Raw genomic sequence first — 14,317 nt, 5'->3', positions numbered from 1 at the left:
AGATCAAAACCACGGACAGCATCCATGGATGGCAGGCTTTTGAGTGTCCTTGCAAAGAAAGGTGGCTATATTGGTCGCTGATTGGTTTTTTGTTTTGTTTTTGAATGTCAGAAATGTATATTTGTGAATGTGGAGATGTTATATTGGTTGTCACTGGTAAAAATAAATAATTGAAATGGGTATATATTTGTTTTTTTGTAAGTTGCCTAATAATTATGCACAGTAATAGTCACCTGCACAACACAGATATCCCCCTAAAATAGCTAAAACTAAAAACAAACTAAAAACTACTTCCAAAAACATTCAGCTTTTGATATTAATGAGTTTTTGGGTTTATTGAGAACATGGTTGTTGTTCAATAATAAAATTATTCCTCAAAAATACAACTTGCCTAATAATTCTGCACTCCCTGTATGCATACTCTCTCTCTCTTCGTGTGTGTGTGTGTGTGTGTTTCTCTGGTGAAATTCAGTACGGTTCCGACAAGAGTTTTATGTTAATGTACAATCCTTAATATGTTTTGTGTGTGTGGGTGTGTGTGTGTGTGTGTGTGTGTGGGGGGGGGGGGTGTTCGCCCAGGGCGCCAAACAGGCTAGGACCGCCACTGTCTGCAACAGAACTGAAGTTATGCGCATGCGCCCGCTATCGGCGGCTGGCACTGTGACCCCTCTGACCCCGCCCACAGGCTCGCGCGGAGACTCTCGCAGACACCGAGCCGTCCTTCAGACTTTGTCCGAGTTTCTGGAAGCTTCAGCGGGGACCGCGGGAGCCTGCTGCCCCCTCGGGGTTTGCAATAAGGACACGAGCTTACCGCCTCTCTGTCTCTTTAACGGAAACACGAAGCAGCTCGTGAGCCAAAACTTTTCAGTGACCTGCTGACAGATTCCAGGTAAGTTTGTGTGATGAGCTTCTTCTGTTCCCGGTGAAATACACCTGTACCTGTGGGAGCAGCGGAGCGGCTGAAGCTGCTCCGTCCTCCGGCCGGTGTTGCTGAGCCGAACCCACCACAGCACCGAGTGAACTGAAGCTCAGACACTAAATTCGATTAATTTTGAAGGGAGTCCGGTTTGGCAGGCACAGCTCGACCTGTCAGCGGTTTTTAGCCACAACTGTGTTTTAAACTTTTGAACCTTTGAATCGGAGCATGCGGGTCTGCTCTTATCCAATCACTGTATTGATCCATCAGCACTGAGATCAATGCATTTGTTCTTCTGTGAGGGTGTACCACTGACAGATATGCGCATGTGTACAGTGAAAGGTCTGTTTAAGTTGTTAAATGATGACAAACACCTGAGCTTCAGGTTTAAAGGATCATCCCTCAGTTTTTCCCGATACTGGAACAACTAGTGCTGAGTTTGTTTGCTGGTCCTTCTCTGAAGACTGAAACCTGCTGCTGCTGATGAGGAGCATTTGTTTCTGTGGTTTAAAGTTCTGCTGCCGGGCGTGAGGAGGAGGCCACAGTTTAACCAAGCGATGAAGCATCTGTCCAAAAAGAGGGAGAGTCTTTATCCTGAGCTCATCTGCTGAGAAGGAATTTCTCCACCCAGTCGGCCTGTCTTCACTCACAAACACACCCACACACACCTTTACAGGTGAATTTCCTGCCTGTGTTCTGCTGGTTTACACAGTCAGTGCTCACTTTATTAGGACCATGTTGCAGTGAGTCTGAAAGTTTCATGGTTGTGTTTAATATTCTGAAGCTTTACTGACGCAGGAAGGCTGGCTGGATGGGGGGGGGGGGATTCAAATGCCCCGGGGGAGATTTGAATCCAGGCCTCTGGAAACACCCTTTGACCATGTGACTGACCTACTCCACCTTTCAAGTTTAAAGTTCAGGTTTTCTCACAGCAGCGCGTTAATGTGGCGAGCGTGCTCAGCTGTCAGGACATGCACACACACTGAATACCAGAAATACCACATAGCTGACATATTTCACCCACCACGCTGTGACGTGCAGTCACTCTTCTTCACTGATGAAGACTCTGCAACACACTGAGTGCAGGATTCACGTAGCCTTCAGTCTGATTCATTCACTTTCCAAATCACAGCCACGATAGCTGTGAGCGCTTCGTGTTTATTTTTCTGTTACTGGAGCCAATCATGTGCTTTATTATCAGTCTGTTAATTCAGCTGATCCTTCAGCCTGATTCACTGCATTCTTCTTCTTTTTCTCTGTTTCTTGTTATTCATGCATTCCACAGAGTGCCTTTCTCCTGTCTTCCTTCCCTCACCCCAAACTGGTCTGAGCCTGGCTCTGCTGGAGGTTTCTTCCTGTTAAAATTGAGGTTTTCCTTGCCACTGTCACAAAAACTTCTTACTCATATGGTTGTTGAGAGTACAAAGACAGTACAGCATCTCAAGGTGACTGTTGTTGTGATTTGGAGCTTTGATTCGGAGCTGAATAAAACCAAGTTAAAACTGGTCCACATCAGAAGTGTACTCGAGCTGTCAGTCAGGAACATAATTCAAATAATAATTTTATGACACAACTAAAGCCAAATGGAGTCCAATCACAGTAAAGGACTCTGACCTCCTGAGCAGATAAAGGCGTCCACTGGAGGAGCTCAGTTTGTGACTCAGAGATGTGTTAATGAATGTGAAACTGTGAGCCCGAGGCAGGCTGACACGGGCGTGATGTCATCGCTTGTGTCAGGTCTGCTTGTCATGGACGTTAAAAAGATGATGATGTCATTGATTGTTTGTGATTGATTACCTGTATCTGTTTTAACCCTCGTCAGCTCAAACATCGGTAAAACCTTTAGCCTGTCATCATGGCAACCAGTACCAAATGGGGGGCAGTAAAGGACCAGTTGACCAGAGGCCCCGCCACAGTCACTGACGGCAAGGTGGAGGCCAATCTGGAGAACGCTGACCCCGAGCTCTGCATCCGACTGCTGCAGGTAGGAAAGAAGCAGAACCTCAGGAGTCCTGCAGGGGAAGGAGAGGGCGTCTCACAGCTCTGACCGATGGTCACTCTGCCCCTCCAGGTTCCCACAGTGGTGAACTACTCGGGTCTGCAGCGGCGGCTGGAGGTGAGTAATCGGTCATGGATGGTGCAGTTCCTTGAACTACAGGGTTTGGACCTCCTGCTGGAGGCGCTGGAGCGTCTGTCGGGCCGCGGCTGCGCCCGCATCGCCGATGCTCTGCTGCAGCTCACCTGCGTCAGCTGTGTCCGGGCCATCATGAACTCGTCCGCAGGGCTGCATTTCATCCTGGACAACGAGGGCTACATCAGGATGCTGGCTCAAGGTGGGTGGAGGACCAGAAAGTTAGAATGAAGCAGATCTGCCTTAAAACCACCTTAAAATCATATTTACACGCTACCCTGAGCAACAGGTAGACTCAGGTGGCTGTTCCAGCCTAAGCTAAGCAGGTAGCCGGTGTACCTGTGAGGTGAAGATGACGACTCAGAGTCATTACTTATGAAAGCGGTAACTCCACCTCCTCCTATATGCCCTCAGCTCTCGACACGTCCAATGTCATGGTGAAGATGCAGCTGTTCCAGCTGCTGGCTGCTCTTGCCGTCTTCGACCCTCGGGGACACCACCTCGCCTTCGATGCACTCGACAACTACAAGGTATGCTCATGTCCTCGTCCACTTCCTCCTCTCTCCTTATTTCCTTCCTGTCCTTCCTTTTTTCCTTTTTTCCCTTCCTTCTCGGTCTCCTCTGAGGTGATTTGTGATTTCATGAGATCAGTTTAAGTAATCTGAACTCTGCCTCACGATGGCAGTCAGGACAGTTGGCGCTCAGTCATATAAACAGTTAAATGTTGCTGTAGGTCCAGGTCACTTTCAGAGGCTCTCTTGGCTGATTTCATTTGTTTAGAGGGGCATGTTTACCTGCTTGATGGACGAACCAACAGATGTTGCATGAGCTGGATGGGGAGACATGAGCAGGCCATTTGGGTCGGTTTGAAAAGCTTTATCGGCAGGACGTTAGCAAAAGGAAGTGCGAGTCAGTTTCACTTAGTTTCAAGGCTAACATGACAAGCAGAACAGCTCAAACTGAAAGCCACTGGCTGATTACCTAAGTCAGCAGAGAGCTCACAAAGCTCCACCACAGCTCCTCGCTGCCAGGTGAGAGCAACGACGACGTGGTCTGTGTACCATCAGGGCGTAACTGCAGATACACCATAACAAACAGCTGAACCTCAGACGCTGCAGATCTTATCGTCCCCGCCCAGCCTGTTCTCACAGGCTCTGAACTTACAGCATGGAATCATGGGATACCACACGTGTGCACACACACACTCGTTTTATTATCTTAGTGAGGACATCTCATTGACATAACCCTTTCCCTAGCTGCTTACCCTAACCATCAAAAATGAATGCCTAACCCTAACCATAACCTAACTGTAACCCTGACACTAAAACCACATTTTGAGCCTCAGACACGTCTTCAAACTTGTGGGGATGGGCACTTTGTCCCCATAAGGGCTGTTGGTCCCCACAAGTATAGTGGCATGCCAATTTTCTGTCCTCACAAAGATGTCTAAACATAACATGTACACACACACGCACACACACAGTTATTAGGAGTGTTTAATCATCACACTTCAGTCAGACTGAAGCAGGAAGTTGTGTTTAATGAAGGTGTAAACGAACCGTGTCCGTCCTCTGACCTGTCACTTCCTGCGTCTGTATTCAGAGCCTGAAGAAGCAGCAGTATCGCTTCAGCGTGATCATGAATGAGCTTCACGCCACCGACAACATCCCCTACATGGTGACGCTGCTAAGTGTGGTCAACGTCCTCGTGCTGCAGGAGGAGGAGCTGAGGAGAAGGCACCGGGTGCGGCAGGAGTTCATCGGTTTAAAACGAACTGTTTATCACCAATCTGACATCACCCCTGACATCATCATCATGATGTCATTGCTGACATCACTGCTTTCATCATGTTGTAGGGTCTTTACCTCACAACAGACAGACCTTGATGTGACTGTTGTTGTGATATGGCGATGTATAAATAAGGTTGAATTAAACTGTTATCAGAGTTATGTGTAGGAGGAGCTTGATATCTGTCACAGTGTGACATCACATCCCTGTACGGAGGCTTTCCTGGAGTCAGGTCTCGCTGAGGGCTCGAGTGTCAGACCCTCAGAGGTCGTCATGGTGTGAGTGTGTCCTGCTGCTTGACCAAATAAGAAGTGATATATATGTCTGTGATTTTTAGGTCTGCAGCTGCTGGACCTGCTCCCCAGGCTCAGGTACTGGCTTCATTCTCACTTTGCTTACATCAGTTATTAATCAATAATCAATCGTGTTTCCAATCAGTTTCCTGCCTGTGTGTGCAGGGAGACGCAGGACAAGGACCTGAACATCCAGTGTGACGTGTTTGAAGACTCTCTGTCGGAGGACATGGAGGAGATGGAGAGGCTGTACGGAGGGATTGATATGAGCAGCCACCAGCAGGTCTTCACAATGCTCTACACCATGGTAACCACAGTTTAAAGAGTGATGCGACTCAAGCTGGAACGTTTAAACCAATGTTTCCCAACCACTGTGCCGCGGCACAAAGGTGTGCCGTGGAAGATTATCTTATTCCACCCAATTGGTACTCTAAGCCAGCGGTCCCCAACCCCCGGGCCTCGGACCGGTACCGGTCCGTGAGTCGTTTGGTACCGGGCCGCGAGAGTAGAGGCTCAGGTGTGAAATGTATGGTTTTCAGGGTTTTTATCGGTTTTCAGCGTTATTTTGTTATCGTTTTTATCGTTAACTCGGTTTTCCTGGGTCTTTTCACGTGTGTTATGAATAAATCTTCTTTTTTTCGGTACCGGTACTAGTTTTATTTTGTTGTATTTATCCGCGACACCTTAAAGGCTGGTCCGTGAAAATATTGTCGGGCATAAACCGGTCCGTGGCGCAAAAAAGGTTGGAGGCCGCTGGTCTAAGCAATCGGCTTGAGTAATGGGCAGAACAATTACATTATCTTCCACTAGAGGGGAGTACAACTACCTGCTCTAATTAAATTGGTTGCCGACTGCCAGTAAAACAGAAGAACATGAAGAAGAAATTATATAATAGTCATGCTGTGAGTGAGACGACGCAGCACGTAATAGCAATAAATAAATATTTGAAAAGAAAAATAGTGAGTCTGACCTGGGTCCTTGAGAAAATTCCGACCCAGACGAAGGCCCTAGCATTAGTAGTGGTCAGAAGAAAGCAAAAAAAGGGTAGATTGGGGACAAACTTGTTAGTCCAATAATCACACAACTGGTATGTTAACTCCAACTTGAATGGTTGCCTTCTTTCGTTCCTCCACACAAGAAAAAACTGACACTCCAAAAAACTCCTACTTCCCCTTCCCGCCTGCGCGTAGCCATACCCCCCCTTCACTGGACACTTGCGCAGTGGGACAGATACATCTAAACAAACTGAACCAATTGTGCTATACATGGTGCGCGGGGAAAAATTATCAATATGCTTTTTGTGACATTTTTGTTTGGTAGTATGTTGTGTTATTTTTCTAACGTGAAATATGTACCGTGGCTCCAAAAGATTGGGAAACACTGGTTTAAACTACAGAACCCAACACTGCCACCTTCAGAGCGATTGGCGCAGCATCTGTGAAAGTGACACTGCTGGTAGTTCTCTTTTCAATGATAGAAATGTAAGGAGACAGACGCTACGTTCACACTGCAGTCGAAAGCGCATCAAATCCGATTTTTTTTTTTTTGACCCTATGCGACCCATATCCGACCATGGTATGACAGTGTGAACGGAACAAATCCGATATTTTCAAATCTGATCTGGGTCACTTTCGTATGTGGTACTGAATCCAATACATATCCGATGTTTTAGAATGCGACTGCTGTTTGAATGGTCACGTCGCATTAAATCCGTCTTGTACGTCACTGACACAAGACAGACGCCAATTATCAGCGCCGCAGAAGCACCCGAGAAGACATCGCGAACGCTTCCGGCCATCCAGTGTAGATGTTAGTGAAACTGTTGGGAAGACAACGTGAACATTTTATTTGTACTGTAGAATCTGCAGATTTTGACAGAAATCTGCAACTATTCTTTGAAGCAACGCTCCTCTCTAAAACAGCAATAAGGATAATTATTAGGTTATCTACATTATTATGTAAATAACAAAATAACTTAAAGCAAAAATTGGGAAACGTAAAGTCCGAAGTCTTTATATTAAGGGCCATCAGTCAAACAATATTATTTGCTCTGGGTCTAAACAGAGCGCGTTGTGGGTGACGTCTTCTTTTGCGCATGCGGGCCGCTTCGAGGGTTCACACTAGAGCGTGTTTGCTGTCGCATTTTATTTGTAGTGTGAACAAGCAGACAAAAAAATCGGATTTGATCAAAAAATTGGAATTGAGCATTAACACCTGCAGTGTGAACGTAGCCAAAATAACCTGTCCTGACCCTCTCTGCGTTCAGGTGTCCAGCCATCCATCCTCCGTGCAGCTGCTGTCCATCCTTCAGGCCTTGTTGCTGGTGGGTCCGGACAGAGCTGAGGTCTGGTGTGCTCTGGAGCTGCTGATGGATCGAGCCACCCTGCTGGCTCAGGATGGTAAGTATGAGGGCGCATCCAACAGCAGATCACTGGGTCCAGCTCTGATTCCGCCTCTTTGTAGAAGTGTCCTCTCTATATAAACGATGACCCCTGTAAAGAGTCCCTTAAGGTTCAGATGCAGGCCCTGTTTTATGTCAGTTTGTATAAATGACAGCAGGCAGAGTATGATCAAAGCTGAGGGCATTTCACAGGATCAGGCGAAGGTGAATTCATCGGCTCTGTTTTTCTTGATCGCAGCTGAGGTAGACTCTGCAGATCACCTGCTGGAGAAGCTCCTCCCCCGAAAGACTTACTCAGCCAATCTTACCATCGACAGGGCGGTCCAGACTAGACTACCAGACAGTCCTCCCAGCCAATCAGAGGCACTCACCAAAGATGCTCTGACAGCCCCCACTGCAGCAGCACTGCCTCCGGCTCTTCCCACTTCCTATGCCCCCCCTCTTCCTCCTCCCTTACCCGGTGCTATGACTCTTCCCCTTCCACCCCCTCCACTGCCGCCCACACCCTTGCCTGGTGCTATGGCTCCTCCCCCTCCACCCCCTCCACCCCCACCCTTACCTGGTGCTATGGCTCCTCCCCCTCCACCCCCACCCTTACCTGGTGCTGGACCTCCACTCCCCCCCTCTCCTCCAGGTGACATCAGAGCTGAGACAGTTCAAAGTCTGGGCAGGTTATATAGCAGCTCCGCTCCTAATTCAAGCCACACCCCCTGCCCAACACTGCGGATGAAGAAGCTGAACTGGCAGAAACTTCCATCCAGACTGGTGTCAGGTGAGGCCTGGTGTTGGCCCAGGTCAGGTGCAGGATTCATCCAAGCTGACGTCACTCTGTGTCCACAGGCCACGAGTCTCTGTGGACGTCAACATCTTTGGACTCCATGGAGCCAGATTACTGCAGCATCGAGCACCTCTTCAGTCTCCCTCCGACTGAGACCAGAACCAAGTCAAAGACGGAGCCCAAAGAGGTGCCGCAGCTTTCTCTGTCTTCACCTTACAGGTGTGGCGTTACACGTTTTACCTTTTTCACATCCACATGTTCAATTCTGTCCACAGGTGTCCTTCATCGACGCCAAGAAGAGCCTTAACCTCAACATCTTCCTCAAGCACTTCAAATGGTGACTGTTCTTTTTCTGAGTCTTGCAGCCAATAAAAACACCTGTGCTGTGACATCACCATCCCTGTATCACCTGACCTGTCTCACCTGCAGTTCCCACGAGGACTTTGTGGATCTCATCCGAAGAGGAGACCGATCAAAGTTTGATGTTGAGGCCCTGAAACAGTTCATCAAACTCCTCCCAGAGAAACATGAGGTCAGAGCAGAGGTCACCTGCGCTTCACCTGTTCTCCACCTGTCTCTCACCTGCCCCTCACCTGTGCTTCAGTTGTCCTTCACCTGTACTTGACCTGTATCTCATCTTTCCCTCCTCAGGTAGGGAACCTGAAGTCTCATCTGGCAGAGCAGGACAAGTTGGCATCAGCAGATCAGTTTTACCTGCAGCTCATTGATCTGCCCAGGTGTGAGGACAGCGCCAGCTGCAGCACACATCAAGCACAGATAAATAAGCACAGCTCACCACAGGTCCACTCACTCGCAGTGTGTGTGTGTGTGTGTGTGTTGCAGTTACTCTCTGAGGATTGAGTGTATGTTGCTGTGTGAGGAGAGCAGCTGTGTGTTGGAGACTATGAGGCTCAGAGCTGAGCTGCTGGACCGCGCCTGCCAGAGTGTGTATATACATGACAAACACACAGCAGCTACACAACAAACACACTGGCTGCACACGCACGTTTGGCTGCTGTGGTGGTGTTCTTGTTTCTGTTTGTGTGTGTTGTTTTGTGTGCAGGTGTGAAGGAGAGCGCTCGGCTGCCAGTCTTCTGTAAACTAATCCTGAGTGTCGGAAACTTTCTCAACTATGTGAGAATCTTTTTTTTACTCCTTGTAATCTGATTACTTTGTGTGGCATGCTCAGTGACTGTCCTAAAGCAGTTCTCTTCCCGAAGACTCAAACCACACAAACAAACTCTTCCATCTATATGAATGAGCGATATTTTTTTTTTATTAAAAATTTGAACATAATTCAACACAAACTCTTGTGAAGGACACAAAGTCAAAGACTTCCAAGCAGAGCGCATCGGCCAGCACAACACAGAGTTTGGGTCCTTTACGCTAAGCGAGACAGGTGGAGAACAAGCTAGCGGTCAGTGTGCCGCATCCTATGCGAAAGGGCCTTAAGTTCTTGGCTAGTTTAGCATCAACATGCTGTCTGTGCAGATGTTAGCAGTATAATGCAGCTGTTTATGTCCTGGATGCTGGTTCCACTGCACCATGATGCTTGTCCTTTCGTGCAAGAAAAATAAGTCATGTCCGTGTCTCTGCTGTGGAGTGGGCCTCTAGCAACTGCTGGACTTCACCTCAGCTAACTGGAGCCTCTGATGAAGTTTTTATGAAGTTATCTAAGCAGTAATATCACAGCTGTGAGGTTGATTGCACTAACAGTTCATCCGAGGAGTGTTTTGTTTGTTTTTTTTGTTTTTATTTGTTTGCACATTCAGGCAGGTGTGACTCAGCACCAACTATTAGCTCAGCACAAATCTACCAACAGACTGTCTACCAAGACAGTTCATTTAGTTGCCAAATCATAAATCAGTCTGTTATTTAGCTGAAATAAAATGTAAAGGCTGGTAGTCTGATTTAGTCATGTGATGTATGGTCCATCAGGGAACTCACACGGGGAATGCTGAAGGCTTTAAGATCAGCACTCTGCTCAAACTGACCGAAACCAAAGCCAACAAGTCGAGAGTCACGCTGCTGCACCACATCCTGCAGGTAATGCTGGGAATACTACGAATACTGGGGAATACTGCAGTATTCTCATAATAATTCAGTTGCTGCTGTTTGTGACCCTTAGGAGGCTGAAGAGAATCACCCCGACCTGCTCAACCTGCCCGATGACCTGGAGATCTGTGCAAAGGCTACTGGGTAAACACATATAGGAGTTCAGTCACGTACAGACTGCTGGGTGGAGTCTGTGACGTGGTAGCTCAGGTGTTTCGCCTGCAGCGGTGTTAAATGTTGCCCTCTGACTCCACCTGCAGGCTCAGCTTGGACTCTATTCAGTCTGAAACAAACACTCTAAACAAACGGCTGAAAAACTCAGAGAGGAGCGTTTCCTCCTCATCTGACGACATGAAGGAGCAGTACCTGTCCACCATACAGGTGAGTCATTCAGGATGAGGCTGTCACCTTTACGGGCAGATAAATCCAGTCTGTACACTCACTGACACCATTTTAGTGGGACAGACCTGCTGTTCCTTTTTTTTTTTTTTTTTTTTTTTGTGTCCCGTTTGGATCTTTGGCCATCAGAATTGTTGTCTTAAGGCCAAGAAAGATGCCAAGCGGACCTGCTGTTCCAGGTGAACTTACCTGTTGTTCTTATGTGGTGTTACCAGGAGAGCCTGCAGGCTGTTGAGCAGCTGCAACTCCTGCTGTCATCTGTGGAGGAGCAGAGGAAGCACCTGTCCGCCTACCTCTGTGAGGACAGCAGCAGCTTCTCCCTCGAAGAGCTCTTCAGCACCATCAAGGCATTCAGAGACCTCTTCCTTCGAACCCTCAAGGTCAGCGCCAATCGCAGTGCGGCTCAGTCTGCAGGACTCATACCCTGCCGCACGTTTGCATGTGTCATTTAAACTATGTCTCAGCCAGCCAATCGGCTCTGACTTTAACCGTGACAAAGTGTGGTAGCTGCCACACATTAGTCCTGTTTCCCTGTAAATGTTAAGCTCCGCCCTCTCTGGGGGGCCGGTTAGCCTGCTGAAGTTTGAACTGTGTGTTCCTTTTATTCTTCGATCAGGAGAACGAAGGTCACAGGGAGCAGGAGAAGAGGAGGAAGAGGTTGGAGGAAGGGAGGAAACTGAGAGAAGAAGCCCCCACCAGAAAGATCAGTAAGTCAGACACCATTATTTCACCTTAAATCCTCCCTCCTTAAATGGAGAGACAGGTGTCCCTCACCTGTCTCTTCAGGTGTGGCAGGTGAAGGACAGGTCAAGTACAAGTGGAGGGCAAGTGGAGAACAGGTGAGACATGTGAAGGGCCGGTGACGGACAGGTCGAGAATCAATAGCTGACATCAGCAACATTTTTCTGCAACAGTTTATCAGCAGCTGAATATTTAAAGGAAATGATGTGACAGCATCAGGACGAGAAGAAAGTTTGTAAAGATTAAATGCTGCTGTACCTGTGAGGCTGTCAGGTGATGCAGTGACAGCTTTCACCTGTTGTTTGTGACACGTGCGCTAAGCTCACAGGGGAACGTGTGTCTGTGCTGCAGTTAGGACAGACATGGCCAATTGGGACGAAGGATGCATCGTCGACAACCTGCTGGCCGAGATCGGGAAGGGCTGCAGGCTGAGGAAGACAAGGCCACGGGCAGAGCCGGACGGTGGGGTCGAAGGTGAGATCCCGGCAGGACTTCTGCAGACTTTCTTGTCACTACTGCTTGTTTGATCAAGTTCTCCTTTTCAGGTCACCCCGGGGTCACGCAGATGTCACCGGCCCAAGACAAGCCAGATTTTCCCGAGAAGCCTCGGGAGGAGGTCCGGACTCCCACACATCCACCTGCTGGAACCAGACCAGAACCGGAGCCAGCAGAGCCAGACAGAGCTGCCTCAGAGCTCCAGGCCCTCGGTGAACCGGCAGCTGAGGTCCAGGGTCCGGAGTCTGAAGTGGACACCAGACCGGCGCAGCAGGAAGTCCAGCACACAGCTAGTCAGCAGGATGTGACCCAGGTCAACAGGAGCAAAGATCCTAACCCGGAAGATTCTGCTCCCCAGAACGCATCAAACACCTTAGACACCAGCCCAGCAGGTAGAGTGAGGCGCTGTGCTCTCTGCTTCAGGCTTTGAGCACGCTCAGTGCTGCTGTTTGTTTCTGAAACATGGAAATTTTAATGCTTCCTGTCCCACAGCCCACCCACACAGATCAAGTTGTGTTCAGTGTTTGCAGCAGAGTGACGGAGACTCGGCCGCAGATTGCAGTTGAGTGGAGTCGAGATTGCCATACCATGGTGATGTAGCCGGGTCAGTCTGGCTGTTGTGATGTAGCTCTGAGTCTATGAGGTCACTTCCTGTTCCTGAACATTAGTGTTTCCTGTGACATGGTGAGCTGAGGCTCAGGCTGTAAGGTCTCATCAAGACGATGATAGAACATCCTTTAGTGTTGATGATGAAATAAGCTTTATATCTAGAAACCGACCAATCATATCCTCTCTTTGATCTCCAGAAGGCAGTGGTCACACAGGAAGAAAGCGTTTGAAGAAAAAGAAAAAATGCATCCTTCAGTGAGGTGAGCTCACCTGCAGCTGTGCATAAATCCACGTCAGCGGCGATTCACTGCTGTCCTTCACTCTAAAGCATTTCATTGGTCGAAATGTTTTTATGTTGTGGGATTTAAGGTCTTTTTTTAAATATCATTTATTATTTTATTCTTCTTCTATGGTTCCAGGTACATGGGTCAGGACTTGTTTCTGTGGCGACAGGACTGGACCTGCAGGAGAACAAAGTGTTTAAAAGGGAAACACAATCATAAAGAACGAGGAAGCAGCAAGGATTCTGGGCGGAGCTTCCTGTGACTGACTGATCTAACCCTCGCTCACCTCTCAGTGGCGCCGAAGTGACTGTGTCCGTTTGTGATGTCAGCAAGGTTTCTGTGTGCACTTCCTGTCAGGTCGAGGCGCTGCACTGTCTCTGAGCTCAGGTGGTCTGATGTGGGTGGGGCTCAGAAAGCACAGCAAATAAACTCTTTCCAGGTTAATGCCACCTGCCTGCTCACCTGGTTTCTTGCAAAAGACCTTTTAGATTAAAAGCCTCGCATTGCTCCCGTGCAGGTGTTCAGGTTTTAGACTTTTCTGTTCTTATTGTTGATTAAAGTTCGCTGAGACTTTTACTGTTAGAATAAATGTTGTTCTAGCTCTTTGATGAGTCCTGTTTTTTGTTTGTTTGTTTGCTAAAGTACCGAACGGGACAGAAAAACAATCAGAATTGTCTGAGGGCCAGGAAAGATGCCCAACGGGTTTATTTCTTCAAGTGGAGAAAACGTGTCAATGTGATATTGGTCCACTTGATTGATCTTTATCATTATTATTATTATTATTTATTTATTTTAAGTTATTAAAAATTGGACAGACAATTAGACAGAAAAAGGGGGAAAGAAAAACAGAGGGGATCGGGGGACAGTAAGAGAAGACACTGAGAAAATCCATTGGGTCACCTGTTAACAGAAGAAAAAAGAAAACGAACAACAAGAGAACAACACAAAACAGAGGTCAAAGCAACAACCTATCTACGTGTAAGTAACAGTAAATACTAAATATTGAATGTTGAGCAGCACGCAAGATCAACAGCGCACGATATGCTTTAAGGTAGCAGCCAAGGAAGATATAGTTTGTGTCTGTGAGCACCCATGTGTACAACCCCCAGACCCAGGAGATGTTACCCTTTTCCCTGGGGTGGAGGCAAGCAGCCCGCAGCCACAGGGAGGCCAAGCGTCCTGATGGTGTACAGAGAACAGGGGTTGTGAAGACCCCATACCTCACTCCGCTTGCTCATATGTCGTGTTGCTGCGTGCTCTTCTAAGCGAGCAGCTCCTGTGCTCACCTGACGGTCACCTGCACCAAGGAGCTGCTGTGATTGACGGAGCAGCAGCTCTCCGAGAACCAACATGTTGTTGGACTTTCAGTTCCAGGTTTTGAGCCACAAAGTACTCATTGCCATATGCAGTAATCTGATTGGTCAAAT

The 14,317-nt window shown here is 48.0% G+C and overlaps 1 protein-coding gene and 1 long non-coding RNA gene across 11 annotated transcripts; one reads left to right on the top strand and one right to left on the bottom strand.

The window, feature by feature from the left end:
• The first annotated feature begins 673 nt into the window (after positions 1-673).
• LOC120743079 (inverted formin-2-like) lies at positions 674-13,495 on the top strand. 10 transcript variants are annotated; one of them, XR_005698047.1, is made up of 25 exons: positions 674-889; positions 2,739-2,900; positions 2,988-3,249; positions 3,462-3,577; positions 4,650-4,809; positions 5,173-5,206; positions 5,294-5,435; positions 7,395-7,527; positions 7,768-8,301; positions 8,370-8,494; positions 8,583-8,644; positions 8,737-8,839; positions 8,959-9,044; positions 9,151-9,251; positions 9,371-9,441; positions 10,246-10,353; positions 10,436-10,506; positions 10,623-10,743; positions 10,977-11,141; positions 11,378-11,468; positions 11,854-11,976; positions 12,048-12,389; positions 12,519-12,558; positions 12,804-12,866; positions 13,026-13,495. XR_005698047.1 is itself a non-coding variant. In XM_040046598.1 (25 exons), exons 2-24 carry the CDS (start codon positions 2,772-2,774, stop codon positions 12,863-12,865), a joined length of 3,210 nt encoding a protein of 1,069 aa, XP_039902532.1. In that variant the 5' UTR covers positions 674-889; positions 2,739-2,771; the 3' UTR covers position 12,866; positions 13,026-13,495. The 10 variants fall into 10 exon arrangements, 5 of the variants coding, with proteins under 5 accessions (XP_039902532.1, XP_039902535.1, XP_039902533.1 ...); XR_005698045.1 differs by having other exon boundaries at positions 12,519-12,681; XR_005698044.1 differs by having other exon boundaries at positions 12,490-12,601.
• Positions 9,451-11,045, bottom strand: LOC120743082. The gene is made up of 2 exons (XR_005698048.1): positions 10,929-11,045; positions 9,451-10,829 (listed from the first exon to the last, which is right to left on the bottom strand). It is a non-coding gene; the product is annotated as an uncharacterized LOC120743082 (long non-coding RNA).
• Positions 13,496-14,317: the final 822 nt, after the last annotated feature.

This window comes from Simochromis diagramma, unplaced genomic scaffold, assembly GCF_900408965.1.
Source record: "Simochromis diagramma unplaced genomic scaffold, fSimDia1.1 OVJJ01000406.1, whole genome shotgun sequence".
NCBI classification, from domain to species: domain Eukaryota; kingdom Metazoa; phylum Chordata; class Actinopteri; order Cichliformes; family Cichlidae; genus Simochromis; species Simochromis diagramma.
Note: the sequence above shows the minus strand (reverse complement) of the source record. Positions and strands in the feature narration are given on the sequence as shown.

Coding starts and splice junctions, on each gene's coding strand:
- LOC120743079 (XM_040046598.1), top strand. CDS start 2,772: ATGGCAACCAGTACCAAATGGGGGGCAGTAAAGGACCAGTTGACCAGA. Junction 9,252..9,370: donor GCTGGACCGCGCCTGCCAGA/GTGTGTATATAC, acceptor TTTTGTGTGCAG/GTGTGAAGGAGAGCGCTCGG. Junction 11,142..11,377: donor TCTTCCTTCGAACCCTCAAG/GTCAGCGCCAAT, acceptor TTCTTCGATCAG/GAGAACGAAGGTCACAGGGA.